Genomic DNA, 16763 nt, shown 5'->3' with positions numbered 1-16763 from the left:
GCCACAGCTGTTGAACCAGCTTTTGTTCCTCCAGGTACATTGTGTTCACCCTACCCTCTAAGTCTTTACATATATGGTTCTCATAGCTGGAATATTCTTCCATCTTCTGTCAAATCATCCTCATCCTTAAAAATTGTCTTCAATTTCCATTTCCTGCCTGAAACTCCACCACACTATTCTAGTCTTCACTAAGCTCTCTTTCTAGAACATATTCTGTTCATTAAAAATGCCAACTATTTTGAATTTATTAAAGTTCCAGCTGTTCTGTGTAATATATAATTGCCTTTTTCAAAACTTCCACATAGGGACCATGTCTTACAATCTTCCATTTAGAAAAAGTAGTGGACACAAAGTAGACATTCAACAGATCAAACTAGTAAGGGATTTCTAGTTCCATGAAAATGTCACGCAATTGGAATTACACTGCAGTACCACTGAGCAACATTCATGAAGCCTTTTAAAGAAAATTTAGTTATAGTCAGCAACTTTGTCAACTTTTCTATCTGCAGCTCAAATAAAAGTCTTTGCTAGCATGGTCCCAGCAGACTTAAAAAATTTAAGGATATGCTCTTAAAATGAGCAAGGATAATCATCTCTCAGATTCTGCAAAAATTGTTTAAGTTTAATATACAAATTTAGAATGAGGGTCCACACCTCTCCATTCACACTATCACCCTGTCCACTTTCCCACATTTGTACAAAGGCCTAGAAAAATTAGAAAGGTTATACAGTAAAGACAGTGGACACTAGAGAACCAGGAACCACTCTCCCTCCGGCTCCCTTTCTCATACCTGTGTAGATGAACCGCCCTGGAGCTCCTTTGCAGAACTGTTTGGATTTATAAGACAATGTCACTTCCACTACCCCAGGAATGTGTCGAGGAGGAGTTTGCACTCTGATAGCATGAGGGGTGATTAGCTGAGGGATGAACAGGAAGGGAAATAAAATCCCTATTATAGTAGTTATTGCTGAGGCAATAGGATCTCCCGCTACTCCTCCCCTGGACAAACTAGAATATTCCCGGTGCTCCAAGTGCTCAGATTGCCCTGTTGGCATGCTCACATGCATCTCTCTGTCATTCCAAATTCCTCTCAACCCAACCTGTGTAGGTCCTTTCCTTCCCACCAGCCCAGCCCACTTCCTGCAACATCCTTATCCCCATCTCTGAAATCATACCTTTCCCACAGTTTCTACACTGTTAGCATGTCACAATTTGACAGTTCTCACATACAATTTATTACCATTGCTTACATCTTTGTAACATGCTTTATTTTTTTTACTATGAAAGAAATTACACCCACTTGAGAAAATGTAGAAATTACCAAAAAAAAAAAAGTAAAGATAAATATTAACATTGCACAGTCCAGAGACAATTGTTATTAATCTCTGGTGTGTTTCCTTCACTTTGCTATCGGTATATGCTACATGGTTAGGCTTTATATCTGCAGATTTCACTTTCCTGAGTTTTTTTTTTTTTTTACTTAGCATTATAGCATAAGCATGCTCCTTATCCTGTTGCTATTAAATGCTTTTAAAACATAACATTTTAATTTCTCTTAGCATTTACTTGATTATTTTCCTTTCATCCAAATCCAGACTATTTTTAGTTTCTCACAATTATAATACTGAAATAAATATTTATCTTTTAATGGATATATACTCTATGCCCTGCTTATAGTAGATAATCAGTACTGTTCATTCATGCTATTGATGCTTCAGGAACATCCAGGTTTCCTCAGTTCAAAATGACCTTTGGGATAAAGGAAATAAAGGGACCCAGCTGCCTTCGCCTACCTCACTCCATACGAGCATGGTTCCAAACACCACCTGGAGGCCATCAAAAAAGTTGTCTCCAATGATGATGACCATGGCTCCTCCTGTGGTCCAGCCTTCACTTGGGCTAATAGCTTTGATGCAGGGGGTAGCTAAGAAGATGGAGAAGAAAAGTCAGGGCTGCCCTCAGGTGGCTGAAATTTGGAGGTTTGGGATTGAGCTGCTGTTGAAAACTGTTGGTCATTCTGTGAAGTTAAAATTGAGATTTGCTGACTTGCCATCATTCCCTAATTGGTTGTTGGTTTTCACCAGGTCGTTAAAGCCTAATGAGTTGGCCACTATGTATGAAAAAGTAAGAACACTTAGCTAATTGTGCAAAGGGTGTTTTTAAAACTCTGTTGTTTTTCCCCATATTTTTATAAGTTGATCACACAGGAAAAAGTGTAAATCCTTTCTCTCTCCCCACCTCCTCGGTCCCAAGATTTACAAGGCCTGTTAATGTGCTAAGAGAGAGAAAGAGAAAGCAAAATCTATTATACCTGAGAGCTTTCTTTCAGTTCTATCAAGAGACAGTTTCTAATCACTGTCCTAACTTTGTAGGAAGGGTTTCTCCTTCTTCTTCCATATGTTCAAGGCCTCTGGACTTTACATCCCAACAGGAACCCAATATGGTTTTCAGGCCATAACTAAAGTCAATCCATCACTCCATTTCCAAAGCTGACAGGGTCAAAGGTGAAGGAGAACTTTGGCAGGACTCCAAAAACATGAGCCCCCTTTGAACAGCCAGTCAATCACATCCAATCAGTCAAAAGAAACTGGATGGGTTCCTAGTTCTGAACCCTGGGATTTTCTTGTCCCCTTTCAGTGCCCATGGTGGGAGAATTAACACCACTCCAAATTCTTTGCTGATTCAATCATTTTCTTTCAGTTCATTAATTCCTATTTAAAATGATACAAGACACATTTTAAGGGCTGGGATGGTGGGGGAGGGGGGTTAGGGGCAGGTGGACAGCAAAGCATCACATGAAAATTGTTACGCATTTTAGCCATTCTTTCTAGACTTTGAGGTTTTGCCACACTTGTGAGGTAGAGAGTGTAGAAAGAAGGGGAAGAATTCAGCTGGAACTTAAGTTTGTCAGTTATCTTCTCTGATAGACTTTAATTTTTTGGACAACTTGAAGTTTAACAGTTACCAGTATCTCTAATTACTTTAATGCACTTGGAAAACTACCCAGAGCAGACCATGAATTTTTTTTTCTTGTCCAAGCAAACAAAAATCAATTAGTGTCAGTTTCATTCTGCACATTGTTTTGTTTTGCCCACAATCTGTTTAAGGGCACATCTGACACTTATTCATACATGTCTGGCACTGTAATGTTCCTGTTTAACTAAGATGTCATAGGCCTACATTTGCCTGAGATGCCCGTCTAGCAAAAAAGAAAACCAGAGAACTGAGAAAGAGACAGTGAGACATAAGTGTGTGCGTGTATGGGGCGGGGTTGCTGAGTGTTGGTGGGAGATGTGTGGGGGTAGGGAGAGGTTGTTAATGTACAGGTGGACGTCAGTGTTTACAGCTTCATTTAGTAACTCTCATGGTTCTGTGTATTTTCTCCATTCCCACTCAGAGACACAAACTGGAAATTCAAACAAGGATACTTGTTGAGAACTTCATCTGTCTGCCCAGCTCAGCCCAGACTGCAACTTACCTTCTGACGGGTCCAGTCTTCTGGCTCTTCGTCCATGTTTAGAGTTGTTGTGAACAAACATATTGTCAGAAACAGCCAGCACATGCCCATCCACGTTCACCGTTGTCGACAACACAACCTGTACATTGAAAGTAGAACAGAGGTGGGAAAGTTCGTTCCATATAAAGCAGCAAATGCACCATAACTCTGCTTTGCCAGACTTCCAGATGGGTAAAATGGCAGAAGGAGCATGGCCTCTCGCTCTAGGTTATGTTCCTCCTGACATTATGGCAGACCTTTGTGAAAAGAGACCACCCTTCACTTATGTGTTGCTGCATACTTGTGGCCAAACTCTGCCCAGGAGACTAAGTAGGGAGACTGGTCATTGACAGCTGGTTCCAGAAACTTTATGTTCTTTTTATTTTATTTTTGAGAGAAGTGGGGCAAGAGAGAGAGAGAGAGAGGAAAAAATCATTGCCAGCTGACCCTAAATTGCAGGCATCACAAGGAGGTGACTTGGTGCAACTAGGAAGCTAAACTCTGAGCTAAGCTCTAAGCTCCCAGCTTCCTCCAGGGAACTGGCTTTTCCTCTTTTGATGTGTACTAATATAATACTGAGCATGTCTATGCTGCCTGATGAGTTAGTTGTTTGTGGTGTTCCTACCCACTAAAGTGTAGTGGCAAAGGCACCAGACTTTTGCAGAGAAGAAAAGGCTTTTAGACTTCAGTGTTGAAAATGTCAGGAGGAGTCTAACCAGAGGATAAGGGAAGAGATGGGTGTGGTTTGGTAGAAGAGGAATGGAATCGGATTCTGGCAGAACTGGCCTCAAATGCTATTTCTGCTATGTGTAAAGTTGTACAAGTCACGTAACTTTTTGATCTCTATTTCTTTTTCTTTTAAACTTAATAAAGCCTAACTAGAGAATGAGTTTTTTTTTAAACAAGGATAAATAAAATAAGATAATATATGTAACAGCATTCATGAAGCATCTAGTATATGCCAAATTGGGATGAGTTTGAGTACTAGTTGCCTTATTTGACCAGCTAATTGGCAGTACTCACTCACAGAGCCCCTGGATAAGAAAGAGCCTTGGGGACTTTAGTAAGAGGAACCCCAACATAGATACCAAAGGATGCAAGGCATACTGCCCACACCCTTTGGTATCTATGACTTGGTTGTTAAGCTTGGAATCAGGACTAACAGAAAACCAAACTGAACACAGATGAGATCAAATTAAGCTCTACGTGTATACTGCAGGTCAGAGGTGCAGGAGAAGTTCAAGGAAGCAGACATTAGTGAACATGCAAGTCAGGAAAGTGTAGCAGACGAGAGTGAAGCTTGAGCATGCCCACTACCTTACCTGAGGAAGACTACTCTAGATAAGAGTGCACTTGCTACCTATGGCTGGCATTATTATTATTATTATTATTATTATTATTAGAAAGAAAATAATCATATGCATATTCATGCATCTGTACAGACCTTTTGAGAAAATGCATGGAGTAGGTTACATAATGAGGAGTCATGTTAAAAATAGTCATTACAGCTGTGGAGATAGCACAATGGTTATGCAAAAGACTCTCATGCCTGAGGTTCTGAACTCATAGGTTCAATGCACAACACCACCACCACATGCCAAAACTAAGTTGGTCTGTCTATCTATCTATCTATCTATCTATCTATCTATCTATCAATCATGTTTTTCTTTGTATCTCAGATTAAAGCTAAATAATAAAATAAAACATTTAAAATTAAAATAGCAATTATATAATGATGGATATTAGACTTTAGGTGGTGATCATGTTTTAGCATAAATAACACAAACAGGTGTCAAATTATAAATACCATAAGTCAATATTGCCTCAGTTTATAAAAAGGCTTTGTGTCTGTCCCCTAATTAAAGTCATTTTTATGCCCCTTGTATTTTTTTTCTAGCACTCCCTCCCTATTTATTAAGTGAAGTGTGAACAAACCTTAACCATGAATTACTTCCTAATGTAAAGTACTACTCTAGATATGAGTGTACTTGCTACCTATGTCTGGCATTATTATTATTATTATTATTATTATAAAGAAAATAGTTATATGCATATTCATGCATCTGTACAGACCTTTTGATAAAATGCACCGAGTAGGTTACATAATGAGGAGTCATGTTAAAAACAGTCATTACAGCTGCGAAGATAGCACAATGGTTATGGATTCCTTAAATGGCATTAAATTTTTCAAAAATCATTATGAACAATTTCTTTTTTATAGCACTAAAACCTTGCACACATGAGAAACTACTATTTAGTTATGGGTAAACCTTTTCATCTCTCTTTATTTGAGAGGGGAAGGGGAGAGAGAAGTGCACAGAATCACTACATCATCTTTGGAGTGTCCTTCAGAGCTGTCACACTCCCATGTGGTGCCAGACTCAAACCCAGGGCTCCTTACAAGGCAAAGTGAATTCTTCTCTCTGAACTGTTTCCCAACCTTTATATCATGAATATTTTCAAGCAAATAAAATTACTGTAGAATGGTATGACTAATCTAGGTATCCACCATCCAGCTTCAAGAATTGCCAAAATACTGCCATGCTCATTTCATTTATTTTGACACCCATTTATTTTTATGAGGATGATGATGAGAATCGAGAAGCTACTATCAGCGTGTATTGAAATACACGGGTTTTAGCTGCCTAAGTTTAAGGAATGGATACAATGGATACTCCTTATTTTGATATAACATTTCCAGGTCCTCAGAAAGCTATATTGTATAACTTTCTCATTATGGCTCCTCCATGCCAAGGTTATTGATTTCTTTTTACATTAAATCTTTAGAAATAATTTGGGATAACTACTAAAACCAGTGTTTCCACAAAGTTCCCCCACACTAGCACTGTGATTATAGCATGTGGGCAACTGCACATGAACATGACAGGTTGTTTTTTTTTTTTTTGCCTCCAGGGTTATTGTTGGAGCTCGGTGCCTGCATGACAAATCCACTGCTCCTGAGGCTATTTTTTCCCCTTTTGTTGCCCTTGTTATTTTTGTCATCACTGTTGTTGTTGGGTAGGACAGAGAAAAATCGAGAGAGGATGGGAAGATAGGGGGAGAAAAAGACAGACATCTGCAGACCTGCTTCACTGCTTGTGAAGCAACCCCCCTGCAGGTGGGGAGCTGGAGGCTCTAACTGGGATCCTTACGCTGGTCCTTGCATTTTGTACCCACTGCACTACCAGCTAGCCCCCCATGGCAGGTTTTAATTATTCAACACACCAGCACACACTGGGTTACATGTTGGATATTATGAGGCTGTTGGAAAAGTCATGATGCAATTTTTGCATAGAAAACAGACTTGGGAATTCAGCTACATGTCGCCCCAACACTTTAATTCCTCACTCATGCATGTTCTATAGATGCAGAGACTACAGGTTGCTCTTGGTCCTATCCTCTCTATGCTGTCAGAATGAATTTAACTTTCTTGGGTGTCCTTCAGAAATTACCACTAGCATAATTGCTCGTAATTCAGGGATGCAACCTGCCTAGCCTCAGGGCTGTTCTTAATCATGTCTGCATTAACATGTTAGAGTGTGGAGGAAATTTTTTTTAAAAGAAAGTTATTATTTTTTAGTGGCCATCAGCAATGAAGATATTCTTCATTCTCCACAAGAGCACATGGGTGTGTATTCTTAGCAGGCAAGTGCAAGATGGCCTCAAAGTCATTTAGGCAAAGGTTAAGCCATGTGTTCAGAGGATGGGGGCAATGTAAAGGTTGAAAGTGTTTACCCCAAACACCTTTAGCCTCCAATAAATAACTGGAGATGGATTTTCAAAGACATGTTTTCTTCTCTGGGAATAAAAATATAATGAGAAAGTGCTTCCAGTTTTAATTTCTAATGAACTGTACTAGGCACACAAGGGGAGCCTCTCAATCCCGTCTGAGGACTGTGTAGCTGGAAAGAGCATTCTCTCAGGGGCCACTTTAATTCATTCCACAAGCTTCTTGTCATACTGTACTTTAATGCTCTGCAGGCATTCCTGCCACAAAATATAAGCCAGCTGACTTCATCATTGTCCATTTGGGTGGAGTGAGAGTCAGTTCCAAAGTGAACATTTCCCAAATGACATACCCTGATGGTTCAGATGCACTTCATTATTTTCTATTAACAATGGAAATAAATTTTAATCTCTTGCTGGCTAGTGCTGGCCTCTCATGACAGCAAGGGAATTAACCTGAATTATTTCAGTGTCTGCAAAATTTATTACAAGAGTTTAAATCATGTCCAAATGTGTGTGTGTGTGTGTGTGTGTGTGTGTGTGTGTGTGTGTGTGTGTGTGTGTAGGGGGGGGGAAATACATATATACACATATATATACATTATATATTAGATAGATAGGTAGATAGGGAAGGAGGAGGCAAGTTCCAGTTTTTAAAATTCCAAATATTTTAGTGTGTGGAATGTCTAGAATATCCTGCCAATTAAACCAAGATTGCAAAAGGTAAAGGATTTAGATCACAAGCTTCACCACTTAAAAATCAGATAGACATATCTGGTAGTGGTTCATAGACACTGAGACACACAAAATGTCAACTTTTCCACATCCTCAGTATATTTCTGAAAGAATGAACTACATTACGGAGGTGAAGATACAGTTGGTACATTCAAAGCTTCAAATTTAACTTCTTTCATTGTTTTCTGATGAATGATGACAACACTGACATTATTCTATTCTGAGAAGTTAAAAGTTTCTGAATGTTTGAAGACCAAAGGAAGTGGAATGTGCATTCCAGCATAGTCTCACTCCCAGGCCTTCCCTTTCCACAAGCCAACTGCTTTCCCCTAGTGAGTATTTCCTGGGTCATGAAGGCTGACCTTTTCCATCTGGAATCAATCAGTCAACCCCTGACAACTTCCTGAAACACCTCACTCCATTTCCTGTTCTCTCCCCCTTCTCTCTTTCCCCCTGGTTTGCTTCACTCTTCAAAACTGCAGGCCACAGCAGCTTAATGTTAGAGGGTCAGACACAGTTAGACTCCAAAACACTACACAAGGACACCTTTGACCTTCAAAAATCTTTACATCTTAGCTAAACAAATCAAGGTCAACATTTCTTACCATTACCTTGTTAACTATTTGTATGCAGCTTTGCCAATGATCTTCTGATCATATAGTCATCAATACCACTTCTTCTCCTAAGGTCATAAATGTGGCTGTTTTAAAAGTGGCAAATTTAGGACTAACAAAAGGTGCCATTCAGAAGTATCTGAAATTAAATCTCCGAGATCTTATCACAAACATATGGGGCATAATCTATACAAAAGAACTTCTATGCCTCATCAGTGTCTTCTATCACTTAAACATGATACCTGGTCTTTTCTAAAGCTGCCAGACTCTCCTGGCACTGCCATTATGCTGGCACAGCCCAAAAGGATGCCAATTAGGAATACAGATGTCCATAATTTATGTGGGATGGAACCTTGGTTTCTGCTAACACTGGTGACAGCTTTCATTTGTTTTTCATAGTTGCTATATCTGTATTTCAGCTCAAAGCCCCACTAGGAAAGTCTGTAGATGTGAAAACTAAGCTGTTGTAGATTATTGCCCTTCTGAGCTGACACATTTCAATTCAACACAGAAGCGGAAACTAAACACGTTCTTGCAAATATTACTTCTAATACGACACCTTTAAACCAAGTTTCTAAGAAAGAGAAATAGGAATAAACTGAAATCATTTGCATTTTTTAGGTAGCAGTGGGTTTTCACTTTCTGCAATTTCTTATTTTACTTAGTGTGATCTTTCATGGGGAGGTGGGGGGTGGCCAGATTAATAAACATAGACCAGCTGAAGACAGTATTGGTTTCATTTTGAATCACTCAATCAGCAGTTGTCGTTGGTTGCATAGAAATGGAAGTACAACCAGAAAGTTTCTCTCTCCCCTTGAGAAACAAACACAAGAACTTAAGAACAAAATTGACAACCGTATTAGATATCTGTAAAAGGTAATCAAGAAAACCAATTTGCAATCTTCAAATTCCGTATTTCTTCTCATAATTCATATGGTATTCCCAAGCCCTTCACTCTTAATTTATACAATGCAGGAGCTGAGTTTTAAAAAGCTCTTTCCTGTCTATGAAAGGCCATGATGGAAGTTACCCTTAAGGTGTTCACATTTGTTACTCTGCCCACACAACTAATTTTCTTACAGAGTAATTATTTGTTATTAAAATGAGAGTATGTGGCATGGGGACTTTAACCAAACAGGAAAGAAAAAAAAAAAAGTGCTCTGAAATGTCCTTGACTCTTTTGGAAGATAACACTTCTGAGGTTTTTTTTTCCCCCTTCACTTCCTGTCCTTCCTGAAGCTCTCTATCTAAATGATTCAGTTGAACAACATACATTAGAAGAATTGGCACCTTGGACTCTAGTTTAGCCAGGCTTCTCAACTCAGACCCATATAGCCTAACAAAGACCTTAAGTCTCACACAGGTGGGTAAAGGGGAAAAGAAGCCAAAATGAAAATGTGTGAATAACTGCATGACCTCTTCCTCAAAACAGACAACAAGCCCAGTGCCTACAGTCACTGCAAAAGCTCCTCCAGAGGGATCAGAGTTCTTGCCTTGAAAACACACCATATTCTACTATTAGTGAGATCCATTTCCCTCCATTTCAGCAAAACTCATGCACCTTCTAGCTGAATGTGGGGCCTGTGGTCATTTAATCTCAGTAAAACTACAACATGCAGCATTTACAGCACACTCAGTGCTAAAGACTCTGATACCTACTTACACGTGCATACACCCATATAAATAAAATGGTCTCGAAAATTCCTGCTATTTTGCCAAGTATGGAAAAAAAATTTCTTTATGACATTTTACATCTGGAAATGGAATTAAATTCATGATATGCCTTTTCCTTATAACTGTTCAGTTGCTTTCTATGTTATTTCAGCTTTCCCAAAGCATAACTGTTATGTGGGATTTTATTTTCCACCTGTGGAAGGAGGAAAGAGACATAGAGAATGTTAAAGGGACACAGAACTAAAGACAGATTTCTGTTGTGGTGGGCAATCAATTTTGGCATCCACATATACAGTAAAAAGAAGAAGAAGAAGAAGAAGAAGAAGAAGAAGAAGAAGAAGAAGAAGAAGAAGAAGAAGAAGAAAGAAAATAAAGAATGAAAGAAAGAGAAAAAAAGAAACTTTTGGTTTTTTTATATACTGGTTCATTCTCACATTTGAGCAATCTGGTGACATACATTGTCTAAGCATCTTCTAATTTAAATTGGGCTAACAACAAACAAGCTAACTTACACAAACTGTTTCTCCTATCACTTTATTCTTGGCATGCATATTTTCAAAAACAGAATTAAAGTCTAGGCTCTTCCTTGATACATAAACCCAGCATTTCCCAACTACTTTTAAATGCCTTCCTCACATCTTTTGAAAAAAAGAGAATCCCCAGAATTCTTAGCAATCACTGTTGTTTCAGATTTCCTACGATTAAGTTTCTGTTCAGTGAAGTATCAAGTAGCCAAAAAGAGGACACAAAGTTGATTGCTGTGTAGACAGATGGGGTGAGGAAGGCATTCTAAGGGTATTCATGAGGGAAGGGAGCCTTGACATTAATAACATAGCTCCTGAGAAGATGCTTTATTTATTTATTGGATGTATATAGAAAGAACTTGAGATAGGAGGGGAGAGACAAAGAGAGAGAGACAGAGAGAAAGAAAGATACCTACAGACCTGCTTCACCTATTGTGAAGTTTCCTTCCTGTAAGCAGAGATTGGGTGCTTGAACCCAGGTCCTTTCTCATTGTAATGTGTGCACTGGTACACCACTACTAAGCCCTGAATATCCTTCCTTCCTTCCTTCCTTTCTTCCTTCCTTCCTTCCTTCCTTCCTTCCTTCCTTCCTTCCTTCCTCTGTCTCTCTTTCTCCTCTCTCTCTCTTTCTTTCTCCCAGTGCCAGGATGAGAATCCATCACCTGTGACTGGGTGGCCTTCCCAGGCTTATTTTTTTATTCTTTATTTCAGGAAAGAAGGAAAGACATCTCAGCATTAGTCCACCATCCATGATGCTCTTCCATATGATTCTAGGTTCAAATCCAGGGCCCAGTGCTTGATAAGATGCCCAGTCTATGAGGTGAGCTATGCTGTGACTCCCAAAGATAATCCCTCAAGTCACAAGAAAACACTGATTCAGTCAAGTAAAGATATATATATCTTTACTCCCATATATATATATATATATTGCTTCATGCCATTCTATTGTGTGATACTTCCTGTCCCATAAAGCACTGTCCTTACCACAGGGAGTTTCCTATGTAGTTGGTGAAACAGAAAAACACAGTATATAACTACAATTATTATAAAGTTACGTAGTGATATATATGATTGAGGACTAAAATTACACAGTTTTTCTATGGAGTCCAAAGGTAGGAGAAATCAGTCTGAACCAAAAATAATAATAAAGTTTTCCATCAAGGAAATAAGATTTGAGTCAGACCTTGAAACTTCATTATGCATCTTGAAGCTACTACAAAGATTTTCTGGCACGTAAAAAAATGTTTTAATTGGCATGAAGGGGAGTAGTATGCCAAAGAACATCTCCAGTAGAAAATTTTGGCAAATTTAGCTCAGGGTGGTCACCCTTTAAAACTTGCTTCCTTCTTCTCTCTCTCTCTCTCTCTCTCTCTCTCTCTCTCTCTCTCTTTCTCTTCCTCTCTCTCTTAGGAAAACAGCTAAATGAATAAAGAAATCAAGTAAGAATGAGGGGAGGGGAAGAAGAGTCTTGCATTGTTATGAGGGAGATAAAAGATCTTCAAACTAAAATTCCCTTTGTCTCAAAAATCACAGACACTAGCTAGCTACTTCATCCCACCTCACTTCATTTCATTACTTTTTGCATCTCAGATATTTGCCAGGTGAGACAGGGATGGTCAAGGTAAAAATTTTATGAGCACATATTTTGAGAGTCACAGGCAAGTGTTGACATAATTGATGCAGTTCTTTATTTAATTTGTCCATTCTCTTCTCCCAAACTCAGCCCCTTGGGGATATCCTGAGTTACCTGTCATCTGTTCAAACCCAGGAGCAAATAGGACCCCTAAGTAACTTACAAAGTCTGTATGCTCCTTTTACAAGACTAAGAGAGCTTTTGTATTTCAGGAAGTTCTATATCTGGTCATTTGGGAATGTGTTCAGAGATAGGGTCTTGTGCCTAATATTTGAGTTTCCTAAAATGTCTCAATATTTGGTTTCTTTTCTAACTAAGAAAAATCTGAAATTCTTTTCCCCAAAGTTCTTTAGACAACTACCTATTTTGCCTTTCTCCAACAATTAACTCAAAATATGTTACCAATGTGAACTGGTCAAAATTCTTAGCACCCTGTTTCTTACTCCTACTCAAGAGACCAAAAATCTGGGTTGGTGCAGCAGAAACTTAAATGGTCAAAAAGAAAAAAAGGCTTGGAATGCCCCTACAGAAAACCTTCCCCAAGTTTCAAGCATAGGTCTGAGGGAAAGTTCCTCAGAGTCTTTGACTCCAAATAGATCACTTTTGTCTCATAGCTTGCACTTGGTTCTACCGCCAGACAATGGAGTCACCTGTCGATCACAGGGGCCCTAAGCCAAGTGATTTTCATTATGTGCTTTAAAACTGCTGCTCAGTAGCCGAGCAATCTTCAGATGATGGGTGAGATCACTGAGCAGCTGGAGTAGCTCTTGAGCTCAGAGATTTGAACTGAAGAAACCTGCAGGCAGCTGGAGCTGTATTAATTTTTTTATACCATTTGGACTTCATTTAAACTCATGTTTCCCTCAGTGGGTGTGTGGGAAACAGTCACAATTTTTTTTTATGTAAGGAAAATAGATGGTGGTGCTATTAGCAAGTTTTATATAAGACTGGGGGAGGGAGGTTTAAAAAAAATCATAAGGAGCTTGTAGATGGCTCTTGGCCCTGCTCCAAGATGTGAGCAGCCTTGTCCTTTGCTCTTGTACTGTTCAGTCAGACTAATGGCCAGTGCTCAGTTGCTGGACTGGGTGCCTGTGTCATTGACACTTATTTCTTGGTCATTCTTGCATTTGCAGCAGCCAGCATGTGGCTCTGACAGGCTCAACCTCCCCCCCCACACACACACCACCACCACCACCTTCACCCCCCCCCCCACACACACACACACTCACACAGCAGCTTCTAACTGTTCCCATGCTCAGTCAAGGCTCCTAAACTTAATATGAGCCCCAGATCACATCAAATCAATAGGGTTTACAGTTAACAATATTTATATACCTTTCCCATATTTGGGAGCTACTCTCTTCCCTGATCCAGCTTTCTGGTCCTTTTTCCAGCCATGATATCATCTCCCTAGACAATAACTTGGATCTACCTGCATTTCAGATTTCAGGCTCAGGGCAAAAACAAAACAAAACAAACAGTACAGCCACAGGCCCTTTGGAATAGAACTAAAATATGCCTACTAGCTATCTACAAAAAGGAGGACTGCCACCCCAACTCTTCATCTGCACTACTCCAGCCTTTAAGTTCACCTTGTTTGGCTTTATATGTTAACTCTCTTTTCAGCCACCAGGTTCCAGATGCTGCCATGATGCCAACCAGACTTCCCTGGACAGACAACCCCACCAATGTGTCCCGGAGCTCCAATTCCCCAGAACCCCGCCCCACCAGGAAAAGAAAGAGACAGGGTGGGAGTATGGATTGACCTGTCAATGCCCATGTTCAGTGGGGAAACAATTACAGAAGCCAGACCTTCCACCTTCTGCATCCCACAGTGATCTTGAGTCCATACTCCCAGAGGGTTAAAGAACAGGAAAGTTATCAAGGAAGGGGATGGAATACGGAGTTCTGGTGGTGGGAACTGTGTGGAGTTGTACCCCTCTTATCCTATGGTTTAGTCAGTGTTTCCTTTTTATAAATAAAATTTAAAAATTTTAAAAAGAGAAGGATGACTACCTGATGATATCACTCATTAGTGGGCATTAAGAAACATAATGAGGGAAAATATATGGTGAAATTTGGACTAAGTATAGTGTATTACATCAAAGTGAAGGATTCTAGAAAAGGAAGGAGAGTAATGGGATTATCACTTTAGGAAAGGATGGGAGGGAGTCCAGCAGTAGTGCAGCGGGTTAAACACACATCACGAAGAACAAGGACCAGCATAAGGATCGTGGTTCGACGCCCTGGCTCTCCATCTACAGGGGCGTCCCTTTACAGGCAGTGAATCAGGTCTGTAGGTGACTATCTTTCTCTCTCCCTCTCTGTCTTCCCATCTTCTTTCCACTACTCTCTGTCCTATCTAACAACAATGACATCAATAACAACAGCAATGATAACTATGAAATGGAAAATACATGTTTTTTAAAGAGGAAAGGATGGGAAAGTGATGGAGGCAAAACTAGAGTCCTGATACATGATAATGGAAAAGGCCCTAGTGTTGAGGGAGAGACTGTCTTGCAGATGCCTATCATGGAGAGATGAGACATTGTATCTATGTGTGAACAATAAAGTGGAAAAACATTTTTTTAAAAAAATGTGATCCTACTTATATGAATGCTTGTTTTTGAAAGAAAGAGTTCATTGAAGTGATTCCAGAGCTAGAGATGTGTCAAGAAACCTGCTACCAAGTCCAAGTCTAGAATGACACACACACACACACACACACACACACACACACACACACACACACTAGTACTGCCCAGATCAAGGGGAATACTATATCCTGTCCAGTGGGCATATCTGTTCAAAACTTAGTCCTTTTGAGGCAGAGAGGGGAAACATAACATCTAAGCCTCTATATTTCTTTTGTAAGAACCTGGACAGTGGGAAACTGTTCAGAAGAGCACCCTTACTTGCTGTTATTAATGGGGCAGGTATCATTGGCTTTGCACACCATACATGTTTGGCCACGGAGCTGGGTTCTGGCAGGTGACACAATCAACTGGCACCATGCTGGACCCTGTGTTCCTAGGAGCAGAACCAAGACATATAAATCACCTCGCTCTGACTTTCCATATTTCCCTCAGAAGATGTCAGCTCCTCCACCCTCGCCTAGAGGAGAGAGTTTTATCTGTTTGGCTCCTTGTTGTTCCTCCAGCACCCAAGACAGAGCCTGGAAAACAGCTTCCTCCAGACACTGGCTGAGTGAATGAATAAGGGAGTGAGTGCTCAGAGGAGACCCAGCCGGCCTCTCTGTGAGAGTGATTTGGCAACAAGTGCACTGATTATTATCAGAACTGACCCTGTTTTAGACTTTAAATGTGAGAAATGACAATTTGCCTGACTCATCCTTTTCTGGGCCTGACTTGTTTTCTGGATGTTTATAATTGCCTGCTCTCCATTCACAATGCAGAGAAATTAAAAATTCATCATGTCTTAACATACCTGTCCACTTGAGTTCACCACTTGAATTTGACATAAGTTCCTTTTCCTCTCCTTCACTGAACTGTCAATTAGAACAATTCACCTAAGGGTTCCATTTTTAAAGAGGGCAGAAGTGATTGTTTTTATTTACATAAGCCAACTATTTGGATACTTTGGGGGCCCTGGAATTTGTTTTCATTATTTCCCTTCCATTTACAAATCTAGGCTGGGCAGATAGTGTATTGGTTATGTAAAAAAAAAAAAAAAATGCTGCCCAAGGCTCTGAAATCCCAGGTTCAGTCCCCAGCATCACCAAAAGCCAGAGCTGAGCAGTTTTCTGCCAATAAAATAAGATAAAATAAAATTATTTCTCACAAAAAAAATCACCAGTTAATGTACTGACCCTAAAGAGTGGCTAGAATCATGATAGACATCAGGGAGAAACAGGAAAAATATACATATATTGATTACCCTCAAACAGCAGATAGTCTATTAGACAAATAGTAATTGAAAGGCAATGTGATTAGTGGTCAAGTGGAGACTCTTAGAGAGCAGTATGTGGGCATAAATGAAGGAGAAAAAAACTCCCCCAGGAAGAGTCAGAAGACGCCTCCCAGAGAAGGTGATATACAGGGGTAGTCCTGAATCAGGAGTAGTTGTCACGGGGTGGACAGGGGTGAAGGGTTCTCAGGCAGTGAACACATGGAAAGGTTCCAAGATAAATCAGTGAAGCATGCAAGCATGCCAGGTGAGCAGCGGGCATGTGGAAATGTCAGGAAATGGGCATGACAGATTTGCTGCCCAGGGTGAAGAGCCTTCTCATCCAAGGCTTTGAAAAATGAGCTGCATTATCATGAACAAGAACCTGGGTTCAAACCCACAGTCCCCACCACAAGTGAAGCAGTACTGCAGGTGTCTCTCTCTAGCTCCCCTT

The 16763-nt window shown here is 39.9% G+C and overlaps 1 protein-coding gene across 2 annotated transcripts in view; it reads right to left on the bottom strand.

The window, feature by feature from the left end:
• EBF2 (EBF transcription factor 2) overlaps window positions 1–16763 on the bottom strand; it is a 227469-nt gene that overhangs the window by 42880 nt on the left and 167826 nt on the right. For both annotated transcript variants that reach the window (XM_060178849.1, XM_007536485.2), the window contains exons 8-10: window positions 3480–3597; window positions 1795–1925; window positions 792–918 (exon numbers count right to left, since the gene is read on the bottom strand). In XM_060178849.1, the coding sequence (XP_060034832.1) occupies window positions 792–918; window positions 1795–1925; window positions 3480–3597 (376 nt within the window). The remainder of the gene's footprint in view (window positions 1–791; window positions 919–1794; window positions 1926–3479; window positions 3598–16763) is intronic.

Source organism: Erinaceus europaeus, chromosome 19 (genome assembly GCF_950295315.1).
Source record: "Erinaceus europaeus chromosome 19, mEriEur2.1, whole genome shotgun sequence".
Lineage (NCBI taxonomy): Eukaryota > Metazoa > Chordata > Mammalia > Eulipotyphla > Erinaceidae > Erinaceus > Erinaceus europaeus.
The sequence above is the reverse complement of the archived record's forward strand: the minus strand, read 5'-3'. Positions and strand labels throughout refer to the sequence as shown.